We start from the raw sequence: 20,339 nt of genomic DNA on the forward strand, positions 1-20,339 counted from the left end.
ATTTTGTCTGTATTTGTATATTTGTCAAATCTCCATAATAAATAAGTTTTTAAAAACCTCTGAACATCCTGACGTTAGTGCACAGGAATTTGTGCAGGAGCACAACACCCCATGGGGGCCATCATTCCAACAAACCGGGAGGCAGTGAGACTTCTGCCCACTCCTACAGCCCCTCCAGGATGAAGAGTCACTTTTGGGAGACCTCTTGGCCCTCTCAAGAAGGTCAGATTTAATTTAACCTTATTAAACCGCTCCATGCCTCTGTCTCCTCATGGACGAAATGAAGATAATGATAGCACTTACTTCATTAGGATTGTGAGGACTATAGAAGACTATATATATTTTTTTAACAATCTTAAACCCACTAAATTGTAAGAAAGGCCATAATTTTATGTACCGCTAAGAAAAAAATGCTATCAATTAAACTATGGCACAATGTCTTAACTATAATCCTGGATGAGAAATGGATTAGTCACACACAAAGCCTCTTGTTGCTTTGAATTTTTCCAGCTATTCTGAGGGATTTGGCAATTTCTCTTGCGTTCAGTGACATTGCTGGACACGTGATAAGCAGTCCTTTTGCTCGTATTTCAGTGACAAATAGACAGCCTCACCTACCCATAGGTATATTCTTGTCTTAGAACCCCTAAGAATGTGGCTGTCACTTTGAAACGAATTATGGTCATATCTCCTCAAGAAGTATTCATTTGACCATGTCAGATTTATGCTCACTGCTGTTTTTATGCCTTTCTGGGTACACGGTAAATTTCTCAAATCAAACCAAAAGGGAAATCTTTCTGAAGAGATTTTAAAAGGCAATTCAACTCCACATGGGTGATACCAAAGGGATACAGCTCCGCAGAGACAGCTAGGACCAAGTTCCCACAAGTAAATGACAACAGACACAACTGCCACCTGACCCCCTTTATCTGTGACACGCCACACATTCAAAGACATATCCCACTGAGAAAAAATGTGCTTTTTAGAGTTGATGAAACGTGTATTTCAAGTAAAGTTATTTCATTGCCTGGCAGATACTAGCCAATCCATAAATGCTGGTTCTGTTCCAAATGCAGCTTTTAAAGACCGTGTTTTTCTTCTAAAACTGCTCTGTCCGATACAGGAGCCACTTGTCACATGTGGCCATGAACATTTAAAATGAAATCCAATAAAAAGTATAAAGTAAAAATTCAGTTCCTTAGTTGTGCTCACCACTCACGTGTCATTAGTAGCTACCTACCTACTGGCCGTTGCAGATGAGAACATTTTCATCATCACACAACGTTCTACTGAACAACACTTTTCTAGGAAATTCTATCAATGGGGACATCAAATTATATGCTATAATAGCTTTGTTTTCAAAATTTTTGAATTTCACGTAAATTGGAGTCAAGATGACATGAAGGGAAAAGGAGTTGCTACCTTATATTTATTAATTAGAATGGGTCCAGAAGCAAAGGATAGAGATAAAACCAGCACTCCTCTGACTAGCAAATAGAGTATTGTCAATTTGTACTAAGCACTTATATACATAGAATATGTTACTAAATGTTCATATCACTCACATTCCCCACACTCTTTCCATTTCCACCAGTACCTTCTATTCGTCCTATTTACCTTTAATATAATTATTGATGTGTTAAGGCTTAAATATGCCATTTAATTTTTTGTTTCCTGCTTATTCTTGGTGCTTTGTCTGTTTTCTTTTTCCTGCTTTCCTTAACGTTATGTAAACATTTTTAAAACTTTCACTTTGAGGGGCACCTGGGTGGCTTAATCAGTTAAGCATCTGACTCTTGATTTTGGTTCACATCATGATCTCAGGGTTCGTGAGTTTGAGTCCTGTGTTGGGCCTGCTTGGGATTTTTCTCTCTCCTTGTCTCTGCCCCTTCCCATCCAGCATGCATGCTCTTCTTCTCAAAACAAATCAACTTTTAAAAAGTTTTCATTTTGATTTATCTATAGTGTTTCCAAGTGTATATCTTTGTGTAGCTTTTTTTAGTGGTTGCTGTAGATATCATATTACATATGTAATCTTATCAGTTTACTTGATGCTTGAGTTTAAAGTGTCACTTTATGAATTCATTTTAAGTATAGAAAACTTGCCTCTCTTTATATCCGTTTACCCTCTTCTATTTATAATAAATTTGTCTTAAATATTTCCTCTCCATAGATTGGGAACCATATCAAATCATGTCATAATATTTGTTTCAACCATCAAACATAGTCTAGAAAACTCCAGAAAAGTAAAGTCTATTGTATTTATCCATATTTTTACTCCTTATTTTATTCTTCCTTCCTTTTTTTTCCCCCCAATTATTTATTTATTATGAGATAGAGAGAGAGCACAAGCTGGGGAGGGACAGAAAGACTGGGGGAGAAAGAATTCCAAGCAGGTTCCACACTGTCAGTTAGAGCCTGACACAGGGCTTAAACTCATGAACCATGAGATCATGATCTGAGCCGAAATCAAGAGTCAGATGCTCAACTGACTCAGCCACCCAGGCACCCCTCTTCCTTCTTTTCTGAAATTCCAAGAATCCTTCTTTTATCATGTTTTTTTGTATTTAAAGAACTTCAGTTAGTCATTCTTTTAGGGCATGTCTATTGTTTACAAATTCTCTTTTCTTTCATTTGAGAATTTCATGACTTGTCCTTCATTCGGATGACATTTTTGAGTGTACCTCTAGTATATTTCAGCTGGAAAAGGATTCGGGGTTGACCGTTCTTTTCTTTTAGCACTTGAAAAATATCATGTCATTTTTTCTGGCTCCCTTCATTTCTGATAAGAAATCCACTGTCATTCAAATAATTTCTACCACCTTATTCCCTCAAAAGTAAAATACATGTCTTGGAGACTTACACATTTTTTTCCTTTGTTTTTAATTTTTAGAGGCTTGACTATATGTGTTTGTGTGGATTTCTTTCTTTGTGTCAGTTCATCTTGTTTGGGGTTTGCTCAGCTTGTTGAATATATAAGGTGTTTTATTTTTGTTTTTTGCCAAATTTGGGGAAGTTGCAGCTACTACTTTGACTACTTTTCAACCACAGCCTTTCTTCTCTCCTCGTGGGATTTGAATGACATCAATATTAGCTCTTTTAGTACACTCCAACAGGCCTTTGAGGCTCTGTTGTTATATTTTCCAATTTGTTTTCTCTGTTGTTTTGATCGGGAAATTTCCGTTCTATCTTCAGGCTCACTGGTTTATTACTCTGCATTCTGCTGTTGACCCTACCCATTGACATTTTTACTTGTTACTGTCTTTTTCAGTTCTAAAATTTTCACTTTGTTCTTCCTCGCATCTTCTGTTTCTTTGCCGAGGCTTTGTATTTTTTCATTTGTTTCAAGCAAGGTCATAAGTGTTTGAGGCATTTTTTTATGGTGGTTGCTTTAAAATCCTCTTAGATGCTTCTAAATTTTTGCCACCTCAGTGTCTTATCTTTTCTCAGTTCTTGGTATGATGATTCTTGGTATGATGAGTGATTTTAGATTGAAATCTGGACATCAGAATTTCAGGTGATGAGACTCTGGATTTTATTTAATTCTTTTGTGTTAGCAGGTCTGCTCTGACATTATTCCAGCGGGGAAAGCAGAGTGCTGTCTCATTTCTACCAAGGGCGAGTGGAAGCCCAGGCTTCCCACTTGGCTTCTGCTGACACCTGAGTGGGAAGGGCTCTTCATTACTCCACCAATACCAACTAGGTTGGAAGGGGCAAGGTGCCTCCTTGCTGTTCCCCATTTGGTCTCCATTTAACCCAGCGGGATGTTGGAAATGGGTGGCGGGGGAGACGTTGTTACTGCTTAGCACCAGTGAAAGTCCCAGTTCCTCACCTGGTGAAGTTTAAGCTTCCTATCTGGTCTTTCTAGCAGAGGTAAGACATTTTTTTTTCTTTCTGTAGTGTTACCTGAAATTGAGTGGTTATTGTTTAAAAATTTTCTGTGTTCCTAGGCTGCCCCTGTCCTAGCTCTTTGACTAGTGTAATGGGTTGAACAGTGACCTCCCCCCACCACCAAAGTAGGTTCATGACCTAATTCCCAGAACCTGTATTACCTTATATGGCAAAATATGTGATTAAGGATTTTGAGAAGAGGAGCTATCCAAAGTATTGGAATGGGTCCTAAATCCAATGGGTCCTGTCTCCAGAGACAGGAGAGATTTGATAAATGGAAAAGGAGGCTATATAACTACTTATGCAGAAACTGGTCAGATGTACCGATAAGCCAAAGATCACCTAGAGCCAGCAGAAGCTGGAAGAGGAAAGGAACATGTCTCCCCTAGAAACCTTGAAGGGAGTGTAGCCACGCCAGCATCTTAATTTCTGACTTCTGGCCTCTAGAACTTTAAGAGAATATATTTTTGTTGTTTAAAGCCACCCAGTTTGTGGTAATTTGCTCCAGTTTGGTACTGGGAAGTAGAATGCTACTATAACAAATACCTAAATATGTGCAAGTGGCTTTGGAATTAGATAATGGATGGAGACTAGAGGAAATCTGAGGTGTTATTATAGAAATAGTCCAGGTTATTTTAAACAGACTACTGGTGATAAAAACAGACATTAAAGACATTGATGAGGGCTCAGAAGGTGAGGTGCATGGTAGAAAATTCTTCTATCACCTTAGAGAACACCTATCATTGACAGAATGTTGGTGGAAATAGGAATGTTACTTGACTGAACTGTGTTCTGCCATTATGTGGAAAGCAAAACTTGTAGGCAATGAACCTGGATGTTTAGCTGCAGAGATTTCCAAGCAAAGTGTTGAGGGTGTAGCCTGATTTTTCCTTGCTGCTCATAGTAAAATGCCAAAGGAAGGAAATAAATTGAAGAAAGGACTGTAGGAAAAAAAAAGAACCAGCACTGGATGATTTGCAAGGCTCTCAGCCTATCCAGATTGCAAAGGTGCTAAAATGAAGAAATTCACTGTTGGGAAAGCATCTTCTGCAGAGTAGGCCAAGGGTGCAGCTGGACAACTTTTGCTGAAGAGATTATGTGTGTGACTCAGAGACCCACTCAATCATTGCAGCAGAAGCCAGGACCAGAGATGGGGTTGCCCAAGAAAGATCTGTGGACCTTTTTTCTAATGGTATGGACCCACAGGACATACATCGGAGACCCACAAAAGTTTTGAGACTATCACAGAAACCAGCTTGGATGGAAAGGGGCAGAGAGGATGAAGAGAGATGTCTGTTGGACTTCTGAAACTCTGCGGGCAAGGAATGGTTGACAGAGTCACTCAGTTGTAAACATGTGCTAGCCTTCAAGAAAAAGAATGATTCAGAGAGCAAAGCCGTGGATACAAAGGCAGAAGCTGGAGGAATGGGCACAGAAGCAGAGGCTCATGTGTCATTGTGGGCACAAACTCGAGAGGCCTATGGAGCTGGCTTGGGCCCAGTGGGCAGAGTCTCAAGCAAAAGAGAATTACTCTCAAGACTTGAAACCTAATGGAATTTGCCAACTGGATTTCAAGCTAGCTTGAGACTGATAACTCCTTTATTCCTCTCAGTATCTTCCTTTTGGAATGGGAATGTCTATTATATGTGTATCTCACCATTCTATTTTGGAAGGGGCTACCTTGTTTTCTAGTTTCACAGGTCCACAGATAAGAGGACTTTGGAGCCAGGATGGACCATGCAAAGTCTCCTCAAAAGTGATGAAGATGATGAAATTCAGGATTTCTGAGCTGACGACATTTAGATTTTGGTTGTGCAGTTAGTTCTGTAATGGGTTGAGACTGGAGAATGTTGGGATGGGGTAAATGCATTTTACATGTGGGATGAGCATGAATTTTGAGGGGATAGATTGTAGTGGGTTAAATGGTGCCCCCCACTAGAAGAAATGTCCACACCCTAAACCCCTTACATGGTAAAACATATTAAATTAAGGGTCTTGAGAAGACGAGCTTACCCTGGATTATGCAGATCCTAAATTCAATCACAAGGGTTCTAATAAGAGGCACACAGGAGAGAGATGACAGACAGAAGATGAAGTGGCAATGTGACCATGGAGGCAGAAATGCAGCCACAAGTGGACTCACTAGAAGCTAGAGGAAGCAAGGAACAGAATCTCCCCTAGAGCCTTTGGAGGAAGCGCTGTCCTGTCAGCACCTTGATTCCAGACTTCTGGCCTCCAGAACTTTGAGAGAACAAATTTCTGGTGCTTTAAGCCCTGCAGTTTGTGGCCATCTGTTACAGCAGCCCTGGGAATCTAATACCGCTAGAGGGAGCCAGTCTCCTCAGTCGTGCCTCTGGGGTGGCTTCTCCAGCACCCGACTGGGGAGAGATGAGGCAAAAGCAAAGCCCACAGAACTCCCCACCACGTCCTTCCTCAGGTCCAAAGTCCCTAGATGGTCTGCTGGCTTCTACCTTTCAGAGTCTTCCTCTATTTGTTTATAGATAATGTTGACAGGTTTCAGCCATACTTAAAGGGAGGAATAGGGGAAAGTACATTTACCTTATCATTTTGGAAGGACAAGTCCTATCTCCCGGTTTTCACTTTTTTTAATCAATTAGCATATTCCAGTTAGTCTTTTCCTTTAATATTAAAAAAAAATGTTTTAAAGTTTATTTATTTATTTGGGGTGGGGGAAGACAGGTAAAGAGAGAATCCAAAGCAGGTTCTGCACTGTCAGTGTGGAGCTGATGTGGGCCTCGAACTCACGAACCCGTGAGATCATGACCTGAGCCAAAACCGAGAGTCGCTTAACCCACTGAGCCACCCCGGAGCCCCTGTGTTACCCTTTTTAAACCATTGCTTTGGTGATGTCATTTTCTTGCTAAAATTCTTCAGTGAAGCCCATAACCCTTAGTCTCGCATTCATTCCCTCCCCAGTCTGGCTCCATCGCAGCCTCCCGTTCTGGTCTTATTTCCCACTATGTTCCTCACCAGTGTTTCCAAAATCATGCTGTATTAAATGTTACACTCACATGGGGGAAAAACGGCTCTGCTGTCAAAGGCATTTGGCAAACAGTAGATTTACACAGTTAAGCCAGTTTATTATTGTAGGACTCTCAGAAACTTTACTATGCCAGTGTACAATGGGAATCTCCAAGAGGCAATTAAAGCATGAAGCATTTCCTAAATGTACTTGACCCTGAAACCCTTTGTACTGTTTCCATGGAAGCCAGTTTGTAAAATCCTCCTATTCCAACTTTCTTTTCTGACCAAACTCGCCTATTTGTGATCATCTAAACTCGTTTTGTTTTCCTGCTTTTAACATAAAGAACTTTTGTGAAATGTCAAAGAAGCAGTGCTGGTGCTAAGACAACATCAGATCCAGGCACTATTCAATTTTATAACATTTTCCATTAAGCTGGTTTTTGAGTTCCTAAGTCCTGACCATAAATATTGCCAAAAACAGGTTGTGGAACCCAGTATAAATGCTTGAGTCATGTTGCAAAATATGGAAACTATTTTTTAAATAAGTCAATTTAATAATACTGCTAGATGATATGAGAAACAGGCGCTCCCCCATCCCAGCACCACCGCACATAGATGTGTCTGAGCAGGGACACAGGTGTGGGCACAGGGGTCAGCAGACTTATGGTTGACAGATACCCTTTTCTTCTTCCGTTCTTCTGCACAAGAGCTCATTCGCAGGTAGTCTCCGGGACCCGAAGGAAGGAAGCTGCTCTCTGACCTGGTGCTGGCAGGTCACTCTGTGGCTGAAAGGGCTACAGATGGGGAGAGCTGGCATTCACCTACGACCTTGCCAACGGGGACACGACCACCAAAGTAGTGGGTAAAAGGGAAATTTTAGCAGCAGTGAAATGAAAAGAGGAAGAGAAAGGATGGGGCCATGCCAAGTCTACAATTTAAAAGTCTGTTTAGTTCCAAATCCAGATGAAACATTAGCTGTGAGGACAGGCGGATCAGGACCTCTGGAGATCAGGAGGGGTCAGGAGAGGGCAGGCTGACACCAAGTGTCCTCCACAGTTTGTCCTGAAAGAGTCATGTTAGACATTTGTCCAGTGATCTGTGGGGCAAAGTACTTTGAGAACTTTTTCCAGACCAGAGGAAGCAGCTGCAGTGGCTTGGTCTCCCTAAATGCTCATGCTTGGCAGCAGTGTTTGCTGAGCCTCCAAGATGCAGGACTTCCAGTGTGCAGACAAGTTGCTGGCGGTGCCTGCAGAGGACGCCAGCCCTGGCCCACGGTGAATGTCACAACTCCTGGGGAAGTGAGAAGATCTTTGCCTGGGTGCCGAAGACTGCTGGGACATCATGACAGCGGGGGCCACCATGGGAGGGCCTCAGGGCAGGCAGTCCCATCAGGTGGTCAAGGCCACCCACACAGTCAAGAGGCCTGTTCCAGGCCATTCTGCTCTTCTTCTTCCGTCTGTAACCAGCTCCAGTCTAGAGACTGAAAGTCAACAGGCATGTTAAAAATACAGTGGCCACCAATACACCTTGGATTGTTTGTCTTCCTCAGGAGGCGACCAGCACAATTTAGAAGGAAATTTAAATCCTCTCATTAGTAACAGTCTTGTTATTGCAGGGTACTCTCGAGCTAAAGCTACATTTTCACAACCGTAAGGGAACTTTCCTTTGGCCTAGCTTGAAGCCACTCAGATTCCGGGACTATGGAAACTAGACAGGCAGTTTTAGTACCACCTGTGGCTCATAGCACTTCTGACCGTGGGTAGGTGGTACCAAGAGCTAACCTCAGCTACCAGTTTCCAACCCTACCAGATGAAACGGCCTGATAAGACTTCCTATTTCTCTGGTAGGAGTGCAAATAAGCAGTGAAATGATCAAAATACACGCTGTCAGAAGGAGGATGGGCAGAAATAAAAGATAGCAAAAGCCCTAAACCAGAGACGGACAGTTGAATAAATAAGAAGTGATTACAATTAGTAGTGGTATCCTCTCTGATTCTTCTGGAAACTGAGAAGTTAGGGGGAGGCTAGCAGGTCACCGTATTGGCAGGAAAGGGCCTTTTAAGATCTGAGGAATGGCTTAGCATCTCTGAACCTTTGCCATAAATGTACCTGTATCTTGACCAGTTTTTCATCAGGTTAGTTTCCCTATAAGTAGTACTACCTACTGCTAAGCTCTGAGTCCCTGAGAGGCGGGGCTGTGACAGGTCCTTGTTTTAGCCCCAGACCTCCATGCACACAGATGCTCAGCAGTGCTACAAAAACCACAGGGAGAGAAAGACCTTCTCAGAATGATGCTACCTCCCTTAACAAAATTAAGCGTTACAAGGATTAAATGAGATAATGCACATAGTGTACTCGTACCCATTCAATAATTGTTAGCGTTACTCTGAATAAGAAGAAGTCTGTACTAGAAAAGCATAAGCATATACTGAGATGGAGGAAACGCTGGATTGCCTTTGCATTTTCTTTTTCTGGCTTGCCGTGGGGAGAAAGGACACGGAATATGTCGGATTCACACAGGCCATTACCCTTAAACTCTGGTCCTGCTCTTTGATGGTGTCTTGCATCACATTTTCTAGCTGGGTGCAGAGCGTGTGTGCTTCAGCCACCAGTTCTTCACTAAGGAAAATGATCAGATTATTAGAAAATGGTCAATGTGAATTTTCAGAGATAATGCTACAGGGATTTTGACAAGATTTTAAAAATGAAGTTACAATTATTTTGATGCTGAGTGTCGTAAAGCACCGTGTCACTGACCAGTAATCTCCTTCATCTAGTTAAGCACTTTTCAGAAGCCCACGTTCAGCCATAAGTGTTACCATTCACAATGTGAAAGAGCAAGCAGATCTCTTTTTACTTCAGATAATTGAATTTAATTCTCTCTAAACTGCCAAAATCTAAAGATACCTCACAAATCACCTGTTTTCCAGTTTTTGAAATAGAAAAAAAATATACAGACCACGTAATTTCACCATTTCCATAGTTCCTTGAGATCTGTGAAAAAGCAAGTTCTGGGAACTGATTTCATTTAAACTGCTTTCTCTTTTTCCAGGATAAGAAATGTACCTGTCGTGAACGGCCATGGGGAGAAAGGGAAAGGTATAATAAGCCGCTTGTCCTATTTTAGCCTCAGCTCTAGGACATGGACGGACAGCCTGTGCTCCCAGGACGACTTTCCCAGGGCTTCCAGGATATCATTGGAGGGAAAATGCCAAATCCAGGAAGACAGTGCCTTGGAAATCCACTCACCTTACAAAGCATGACACTCTGATGGAAGGAACACAGGCCACATTTTTGCTCAGCCTCTTCCACGTAGCTACCAACTAGGTTGAAGGCTTAGGGCCAGCTCCAAAGGGCAATGTAAGAGGCACAGGACCTGGTTACTATCCTCAAGCTCACAGTAGGTTGGGGAGAGAATTAACAATCTAAGGTCACGTACAATTAAGTACCACAACGTATAGGCTATGAATTCCCCAAGCACAGGAACAGGATTTTTATTTTGTTTTGTTTTTAAAGTTTGTTCGAGAGAGAAAGAGAATGAGCGGAGGAGGGACAGAGAGAGAGATGGGGACAGAGGATCTGTTGAGAGCAGAGAACCTGATGCTGGGCTCAAACCCACGAACTGTGAGAGCCAAAAGTCAGACACTTAACTGACTGAGCCACCCAGGAGCCCCAGAACAGGATTTTTAAAATAGCTTTATTGATCTATCTATAATTTAGATACCATAAAGTTTACCCATTTAAAGTGTGTAATTCGGTAGTTTTAGTATATTTACAGAATTATACAATCTTGACCATAATCTAATTTTAGAACATTTTCATCATGCAAAAAGAAACCTTCCCACCCTCCCCCTCACCTGCCCTAGGCAATCATTAATCTATTTTTTGGTCTATAGATTTGCCCACACAGACAATTTTAACCATTGCCAGTGCCTGAGACCCAACACATAGAGGATGTTGAAGAAACTGCATGGGACTAAACTAGAAACAAAAACACCCAAAGGCGGTCCAAGAAGAGAGAGCTGTGTGAGTGATCAGGGCATTGGAGGAGAGGGAAGCAGATGTGTCCTGTAGGTGGAAGGACCTCCCAGGACCAGCCCACAGAGGTTCTGGAACTTCAGAGTGCATCAGAAACCAGCCAAGGCTTCTGAAAGGCTGACTGCTCTGCCCTGCCCCTGAGCAGCTGATTCAGCAACTGCATTTCTAACAAGTGCCCAGATGCTGCTGATGCTGCTGGTCTGGATCAGACTTTGAGAACCACTGGGCCAGGGCAAGGAGTCTGTATGGGAACTGGGGATCAGCCTAGACGGTGGCTGAGGTGGCTGTAAATGTCTAAAAAGGCTCAGGTTGAATCCTCCAGGGGAGTGGGAAGCCACTACTAGTTACTGGCCAAAAAATAACTTGATCAAGTGGTATTCTGTGAAGACTAATTTGACTAGGGAGGGCTTGGAGGCAGAACTGGATGGGAAGTAGGGAGGCCAAAGGCCTCGCAGAAAAGGCTGAAATGCTCTGTTCACCAACTTGGTGGCAGTGGCCCAGGCGATAGGAGGGGAAAGCAAGGCAGAAGTGGGGGGTGAGGAGAGGCAGTGGGTGGAAAACCCTAATATGGTAACTCACAGTGGTGGGAGGTGAGAGGGAGGAGGTGAGATGACTGAGGCGTGGCCAACAGGGCACTCCCTGCGGGCAGGCTGGTTCTGAATGACAGATGATGGCTGATGGGACTATATAATAGCATGTGACTGACTAGCATGTGACTGACTAGCACGTTCAATCTCCTCATTAAGCAATTAGTAATCCAATCCTTAGACAAGGCAACTACTTAGCAAGTTGCAAGGCACTAGAGAGCAAAATATCACATTTGCTTGGATATTAACAAACACAAACTCAATACATGCACAAAATTGCTAGACACATAAAATGATCAATGATAAACATGCATGTCTATTCCCATGACTTCCCAGTGCACTGGGCCATCACCGGCACCTTACAGTGACCTACCTTTTCTTGACAGACTCAGGCAAGCTGTTAGGGGCAGTGGAAGGCTGAGACATTAGCTGACCAGAGTGACTGAGGCGAGCAGCATTCATGCTATCTGGGCTTCCACTCACAGGACCACGAACTTTGCTCTAAAGGACAAAACCAAAAGAGAGTCAACACAATTTTGGAGCAAAGGGATGATTCCAATTTTGCATTCACACCATAGTATTTTCTCACAAAACAATAGGTCACAATACACTAGCTATTCCTACAAATTTTTAGTCAACATCCCTGCATATGGCCACAGTCTTCATTCAGGCTTAGAAAATCTTTCTGCATCTATAGGTGTGCTTTTAAAAATTTTTTTTTTAATGCTTATTTACTTTTGAGAGAGAGAGAGAGAGAGAGAGAGAGAGAGAGAGAACGCAAGGGGCAGAGAGAAGAAGACACAGAATCCGAAGCAGGCTGCAGGCTCTGACTTGTCAGCACAGAGCATGACGAGGGGCTCGAACTCACAAACTGTGGGACCATGACCTCAGCTGAAGTAGGATGCTTAACTGACTAAGCCACCCAGGCATCCCTACAGGTGTACTTTTTGATAGAAGATTGTAAATATAGGGAGATTGGAGTACCTGCATTTGTAAGCTTCGTTCATTAGTCTGATTGCTTCAGAAACTCTCGTAAGGAAACTAAGAGGGAGACATCTTTGCTGTCTCAAGTAGAAGCCTGAGACATACCAGAAGGTTGTAAGTGGCCTTCTGTGAATTGCACCATCTGTGGAACAGCCAACAAGAAAACCAAGATGTCCTGACCCCCCGGCTGCTGCAGCTACCCACCTCAGTCAAGAGGTTAAGCCAGTGGCTCCTGCTTCAGGGGCTCGCACCTCCTCACACCTGCAGCCCGCAGATGACCTATGCCAACCTTCCCAGCACCTTGTGCTTTGCCCCACTTCAAGTTTCCAGCTGAACTCTCATCTGTTGGCCTCACGTCTTTTTACAGACCCGGCTCCTGCCCTTGCTGCAGCCCGTGGGTCTTCATCCTGCTCAGCCTCACGAGCTATGGGACCCATCCTGGTTCCACATCCTTCCTTCCAGCTGAACGTCAAGGTCTGGCTTCAACCAGTCAGTCAAGCACCCAATTTTGCTCTGCAGATGGTCACCCGTGGAAAGACCCAGACATCCACCTCCTCCACTTAGCCTGGGCCTGCAGGAGAGCAGTCCTTCCACTGTCTTGTCCTGTGCACCCTAAGGGCTGTGCAACTCCAGTCCCCAGAGAGGCGCCCCCCCCTCAGTGGTGACGTTTGCCAAAGTCTCAAATCCATTCTCCAGCTGCCATGAAGGATTTCTCTGAAACCCAAATGTGATCATACCATTCCCATACTTCCTTCGACATGAGAGAGAAAAACAAATTCCCTAGTGTTTGCTATGCCTGCGAAAGCATGTGTGGCCTGCATGAGCTCGTCCTCGCCTGCCTCTCCAGTTTCATTCCAAACGATACCCTTTTGCCCCACACTACGCCACTCTGCATGTAGCACCTGGAACACACACACTTTCAGGCCTCCGTGCCTCTCTGATAGAGCAATGTCTTCGTTCTGGAATGTCGTCTCCACCTGTCCACCTCGTTCTTCAGTTGAAACAACCCTTCCTTGTGAATGTTTCCTGTGGTTCCCTCACCTCCAGGCCTGAAGCTCACGTTGCTCCTTCACACTCATGCTATGGCTCATGCTCATGACACCACAGCTGCTGCTGCTGAACACTTCCTGCCCCACGTTTGAATTCACTTCCCTGTGTGTGCCCCTCTGATTATGAGCTCCTGGGCCGGGTGCCATGCTTCTTTCCCCCTTTACCTCCAGTTTTCATCTCGCTCCTGGGCACGTGGTCGGCGCTCAGTAAACGTCACATGAATGCAGATGGTGTATCAGGCCGTCACTGGAAATACCTCAATTTCCCTCTCCTTCCTAAAGCTTCTCTCCTTGTCATCTCTCCTTTTTTAATTTGCTTCCTTTCTTACAGGAGGAAATGTCACTCATCCCTTCCCCAGGCCAATCCTTCCATGCATGCCCATGAAGCTGACACCCTGCTGTTCTCAGGACCTGGACATTCAACTGTCTCCCACCTCTTTGATACTGTGACTCTCCCAGTGCACTGTCTCCTGCCTGACCTACAAATACGCTCCAGTCCATGATCTTAAAAACACCATCCTTGCACCCTGCCTCCACCTTAAGCAACTATCTTCCCATTTTCCTCTTTGCTCTTAACTACCACCAGTGGCTAAATCACTCTTTCATCATAGTTAACCTCGCTGCAGCTGGCATAGTGTGGGTCTTTCTCCCATCAGCTCTGGTTTCCATGGCTTTTACCTGGTTCTTTTCCTTCTCTGTCCCGGGCTCTTTTTTGTGTCCCATTTTCTCCCTGAGCAGCATGCAGTGGAATCTCAGCTACATTAAGACAGTGGGCACAGAAAGTGTGGTTGACAATACTAAGCAGCACAGGCTCAGATGAGGATCAACCAGGTCACACAGACATGCACTGTGGTGCGTGAAGGTCCCCCAAAAGATCTGTCCACATCCTAAGTCCAGCAACCTGTGAATGTGACCTTCTTGGAAAAAGGGTCTGCACAGATGAAGTTAAGGATCCTGAGAGGAGATCAACTTGGACTACTGAGGTGGGAACCGCATTCAATGGCAAGTGTACTGATCTGAGACACCCAGAAGACAGACACGGAGAAGAAGGCCTTGTGAAGACAGGGACAGACAATAGAGTGATGCAGCCAAGGACTAGCCAAGGACTTCCCAGGGCCACCAGAAGCTGGAAGAAGCATGGAAACATTCTCCCCTAGAGCTTGCAGCGGGAGCTCAGCCCTGCCAACACCTGGATTTCGGACTTCCGGCCTCCAGGACTGTAAGGGAATAACTCTGCGGTGCCGCTTTGTGACAGCAGCCACAGGAAATGCACACGTGCAGAATGAAACACACCTGGTGCGGCCCTGACTCGGCCCCTCCCTGCTCCCTCTAAGTCATGGAGAAGAGGAAGGAAAACTGAGCCGTGGCAATTGAGTGGTGTCTGTCAGTGGCTTTGCGGTCTCTCTTGGAGGGTGATGACAGCAGCACGGAGGTGGAAAAGAGGCTGGCGGGCTGGGGGCCGAGGGCCTGGCCATGGGGCTCACTCACACAAGCGATCTTCAGGAGATTCCAGAGTTCCTTCTGCCGCTTCTCCTGAAGCCGGACGACAGTCTTCTCGTCTTCGTTCATTAAACTCACCACCTCTTCCACCTTGGGCAACAGTTCCAGAGCCTTCTGCTTGCAAACCACAGTTTTACTGTAAAGAGTAAATGTGACAAATTCCAGTGGCATTTGGGTTGGAGAAGGGAGGAGAACATAATCCCTGGTAATTATGAATCCAACAACAGCTGCGGATAAATCTCCTTCAGGGTAAGCAAGTCAGAGGGCAGTGAGAAAATGGCCTCACGTGGGTCCTTGCCGCTTCTCTGAATTCCACCCTGGAGAAGGGAAGTTGGGGCGGATACCTGAGCTGCATATAAATCACTCGCACTTTCTTCTCAAAGCCTTGGATGGCCTGAAGAAGCAGCCGGACCATTTCAAGACTGTCACCATCAGTTCGTTGGTCTGGAAAGAGGCAAAGAGTCCCACAGTTCCTCCAGTGGCTGGCAGAGTGTCAACGCCATACACATGACAACCAGGCACGTGTGGCAGACAGAATGGCCCACTAACCTCTGGGTTTTTCCCGAAGTCTCCTGTAAAGCTCCCTCGCTTGCTCTTCTCTGAAATATACAAAGGAGAAACTCTGTCAAGATGTGAGGTCAAATAAGCACATGTGGGACACTGGTTAGTCAATTCCTGCCAGTAGAATCACTGACTTTTAGAAGCAAGACCAGCACTATGCCTTGACTGGAGGAAATTACTACTCCTGGTGATACTATAGGTGATGCCTATGATGAGGAACTGATGGCTCTCGTTATCAAACCTCGCCCTTCTCTCCAAGAGAATCTCTTTTCTCTTTTTTTTAAAGTTTATTTGTATTTACTTTGAGAGAGAGAGACAGAGAGAGCAAGCAAGGGAGGGGTAGAGAGACAGGGAGAGAGAGACTCATAAGCAGGCTCCATGCTGTCAGTGCAGAGCCCGACTTGGGGCTCAAACTCACAAACTGCGAGATGGTGACCTGAGCCGAAACCAAGAATCAGATGCTTAAGCAACTAAGCCACCCAGGCATCCCTAATGAGAAAGAATCTTAAGAAAGGGAGGTTCTACTCTGTCCCTTGGAATTTCCTGTCCACGTGGCTTCTGCAATGGTGATTCCAGTGCCATCACTGGACCTAAGCCTGGAGAACACGGGCTCCCTGTGAGAACTCAAGCCCAAGGGTAGACACAAACTTCTATCCCTTTTCCACCTCAACACAATGAAACTACCAGACATTTCAGAGGTGACTCTCATTTGAAAACTAAAGGAGAACTGGGGCGCCTGGGTGGCGCAGTCGGTTAAGTGTCCGACTTCAGCCAGGTCACGATCTCGCGGTCTGTGAGTTCGAGCCCGGCGTCAGGCTCTGGGCTGATGGCTCAGAGCCTGGAGCCTGTTTCCGATTCTGTGTCTCCCTCTCTCTCTGCCCCTCTCCCATTCATGCTCTGTCTCTCTCTGTCCCAAAAATAAATAAAAAATGTTGAAAACTAAAGGAGAATAATGGGTTAAATAACTTGAGAAAATACAGAATACGAATCATCAGATTTCTTCTTTCTTTTTAAATGAATCATCAGATTTCTGATGTTCGAGATTCTGGTCCTGAGAATCCTGGTAAAGGCACTGGAGGACAGTGCTGAGCCCAAGTGGGAGCTCCCAAGAGTTTGAGGCAGCTCGCCTGCTCCCTCTCATCTGGCTTTCCTTCAGGTAGGACTGCTTTGCCTGGGCACCTTATCACCTCCCAGAGCCAAGGCCAGATTCCTGATAAAGACTCAAATGAACAGTTCCCGGGTTCAAAATCTTAAGACCTGCTGGTTTCCTTCTCTGTTCTACTTTCTGCTCTTTGAGCCACACCTGGATCAGGGTGGGCTGCGTGAACAGTGACGTCTGGTGCCACGGTTAAAGCTCCTGCATCACAGACTTTAAAGATGATGAACTCCTGCTCTATCTGAATCATCTGAATTGATCTTCACAACTCCGTGAGGTCGGACAATTCTTCTCAACACTTGCTAGATATGGAAATGAAGGCTGACAGTGATGGTGACTGGCCCTTTGCTCATCTCTGCAACTCATCTGGAACATGCCAAGATGCTTTGCCAATGGATCACACTCTATAGAATGGTCTCACAGAGCTTCTGTGATAACCACACTTGAATCCTTAGACGATCTCAACACATGTATGGAAGTTTGGCTGGGGCGTCTATGGGTTTGGCCGGACACCGGGTCGGTACTCACAGGTCGTCCAGCGTTCCCCCCTGCTTCCGCCCCATGGGGCTCCTCTGCAGGTCCACAATGTCGGTCTGCAGCGCCATCATCCGCTCCACCAGGTGCTTCACTTCATTCTCCTGATGAAAAAGCTGTGCTAATGTCAACTGATGTAATAAGGGCGTTCTGAGATGCAAGATTTGGGGGGGGGGGGGGGGGGATACGTTCCAAACTCACCGAAGACTCTCAGGTGACTGGCTAGAAGGGACAGAGACTCTGGAGTCAGAAGGCCTGGGTTTGGATCTCGGGTTTACCACTTTCTAGCTGTGTGACCCATGGGGAAAGCACCTAACTCCTGAGCTGCAGTTTCCTCTGCCATAAAATAGGCTTCTAATGGGGCCATTTTAAGGGTGAGATAAGATACAGTATGTAAAGTATCTGGCATGGTACCTGGCATAGAGAAGAGCCCAATGCATATTTCTTTCTCTTCCCTTAATTTGTCTACCCCAATGCCATCCCACATTGGGAGGCCTGGGCTCCTTTCTATCGGAGATTCTGGATGTGAGTGCCAGGATGGGCTGGAGCACTCACTGTCTCTCTGGTCAGAGAAGACATCTAAATATAGTAAATAGTATAGATAATAATAGTATAGATAATAATATAGATATAGATATAGTAAAAAGCCCAGAAAAGGTCTTGGAGGCTTCGGTCTTCAATTTGTGTGAGGATCACTAAGCCATACTTCCTTCCCTTGCCTCACAATTAACGTTTTTCAGTGGTGTTTGATTTATGCTGTCCTAAAACTTTATGCTTAGACTTTTTCTTTCCTATGGATTTAGTGTCCCAACAAAACTAGGCAAACCCCCCAGCCCGATGGAGTGTTGATCATTCATCTGAGGCCCTTTCTGATAGGAGGAGGCCTGGGCTTCCCGTAAGGACACTTCACATTTTGCGCCTTGTTCAAATGCACACCAGGTCTGCACAGCTCCTGCATCTGCCACCATGGGCCTCCCCTTTACTGGCTACCAGCCTGGCCTCTTCCCATCAAGTCCCAGTTAGGGTCAGAGAGCATGGTGAAGACCTCCTGATTTTGGACGTACAAGATGAATTTGGTGTTCGAGGAGAGAGTGAGAAAAGGTTGTACGAAGCCTCACCCCCCTCGGTAAGGATAGGAATCTAAAACAAGTCTCCTACCCGCCCACAGAGCTCCACAGCCTGTTCCATTTCCCTCCAGGCCAGCAGCAGTTTATCTGATGCTGGAAAAAAAAATGTAGGGAAAAAAAAAAAGAAAAACAAAATGAAAACACCACAAAACCAAAATAGACACAAGCAACTAAATTATAAGAGGCAAAAGAAACCTTAGGAAGAGGGGGGGGGGGGGAAAGACAGTAATGGTTTTTCCAAACTCATTACAGAGAGTACACTCACTGATCCCAAATTCTGTCTGCTCACTGTACTTCTCCAGGTCAATCTGGATGCTGGTTTTAAAGAAATCCAACTTGGCTTTGAGCTGCTGAGACATGGAAGCCATAGAATTCTTCATCTTGGAGAGGCAGCTATTATTCCGGAGGAGATTCATCCTGCAGGGACCACAAAAAACAGCCTTCAGGCATGTTTGGGATCCAAATACCATTTCCTGTACAACAGCAAAACCACCTCAAATGCCAAGGCAGATCCCTACTATAATTATTATTATTGTATCAAAAGTAGCCACTTACAATCATACAATTTCCTAGCCCTCAGCCAGCACTGGAATAAGGCAAAGTACCACACAAAGGGCCAATAACCCCAGTTAGTCATATCCCAGGGGAAAGAGTCAGGCAGACCCCAGCATGACAATCAGGGGAACTTTGCTGACCCAGACTGCAATGAGCTTTTCCACATTCCAAAATCTGCCCCTAGTTCTGCCAGCCCACCCCTCAGTTTACAGCTCCATGTGCTGACCTCACTCACCTCATAAAGTCTAAAAGGGCCTCCCTCAATCCTGCCCACCTGACCACTTCCTGCCTGTCCAAACCAGCGTCTCCCTCTTGTCTGTCCTAGCAGTTGCTTCTGGGCCCCTGCCTCTGCCACCTCCCTGTGGAAAAAGCCACCACGCGATTTTAAATTAAGTCCCAAACCGCCTGGCATAATACATGGCAGCTCGCTGTCCCTGCTGTAGCCGGTTACAGTCCTCCTTCAGGGTCTGGATGCTGTGCCAAACCTGGCCCCACACTTTCCTCAGCTGGAAGAAGGAGAGGTTCCTCTTGGGCTCTTGAACTGGAACAGAGACATATGCAACCGTCAGAGAAAAACTGCCCTGTGATTAACCACGTCATGCCTTGTGACATCACTGGCACTTTTACATTTTTCAGTTATATAACTAAACTACTATGCTATCACATAACCTTTTTGGGTGTTAAGCCTGGTTACTGTCACATACATTTTTTGTATCCCATTAATAGCACAAGCATGTACCAGTCAGTAAATACCTACTTATTTGAAGAAACACTTTGCGAACCACATGGAATCAATTACATGTACACAGACTCTTATGCTTTCAACAGAAACCTTTATGTTTACAATATTTAAAGTCATATGAAGTTTTCTACAGATTCAGCTTCACCCAGTAGTACTGGAACATCATTAAATAAGCAGTAAGTCTGGAGCTAAGACTCTCGACCCTAGATCTGCTTATTCTAAGTGTGTGTGTGTGTGTGTGTGTGTGTGTGTGTGTGATAGCAGGAATGGTGGATGCATTAAAATGTCCATCTACCACCCATACAATGGAATATTACACAAGTATTAAAAATAGGCAGCTCCATATGCACCAGCAGGGGAAAAATTTTCTAAAATATATTATTAAGTGAAAAAGGCAGGTGCAGAACAGTACATGTTGTATGTTACCATATGTTGGGGAGAAAAATACCTATACACTTTATAATGCATAGAATACCCCTGGAAGGTATACCCAAGAACTTGACAGGAGTGGTTTCCCTGGAAGAAACTGGGAAATTGGGAAGAGAGGCTGGCTTGTTACTGTATATTCTTTTGTACCTTTTGATTTTTTTCTATCATGTACAAAATATAAATAAAACTTCAAAAATAAGTA

At 44.7% G+C, this 20,339-nt stretch overlaps 1 protein-coding gene across 4 annotated transcripts in view; it reads right to left on the reverse strand.

Annotated features, from left to right (window-relative positions):
• Positions 1–6,971: 6,971 nt before the first annotated feature.
• IKBKB (inhibitor of nuclear factor kappa B kinase subunit beta) overlaps positions 6,972–20,339 on the reverse strand; it is a 74,879-nt gene continuing 61,511 nt past the window's right edge. For 3 of the 4 annotated variants that reach the window (XM_086703594.1, XM_086703596.1, XM_086703597.1), the window contains 10 exons: positions 19,384–19,507; positions 18,677–18,828; positions 18,443–18,504; positions 17,279–17,400; positions 15,583–15,632; positions 15,378–15,477; positions 15,022–15,169; positions 11,874–12,001; positions 9,404–9,494; positions 6,972–8,356 (listed from right to left, as the gene is read on the reverse strand). In XM_086703594.1, coding sequence (XP_086559720.1) covers positions 8,291–8,356; positions 9,404–9,494; positions 11,874–12,001; positions 15,022–15,169; positions 15,378–15,477; positions 15,583–15,632; positions 17,279–17,400; positions 18,443–18,504; positions 18,677–18,828; positions 19,384–19,507 — 1,043 coding nt within the window. In that variant the 3' untranslated portion in view covers positions 6,972–8,290. The remainder of the gene's footprint in view (positions 8,357–9,403; positions 9,495–11,873; positions 12,002–15,021; positions 15,170–15,377; positions 15,478–15,582; positions 15,633–17,278; positions 17,401–18,442; positions 18,505–18,676; positions 18,829–19,383; positions 19,508–20,339) is intronic. The other variant, XM_086703595.1, reaches the window with a different exon arrangement.

This window comes from Puma concolor, chromosome B1, assembly GCF_028749965.1.
Source record: "Puma concolor isolate L17-30 chromosome B1, mPumCon1.1.hap2, whole genome shotgun sequence".
In the NCBI taxonomy this organism is placed as follows: Eukaryota; Metazoa; Chordata; class Mammalia; order Carnivora; family Felidae; genus Puma; species Puma concolor.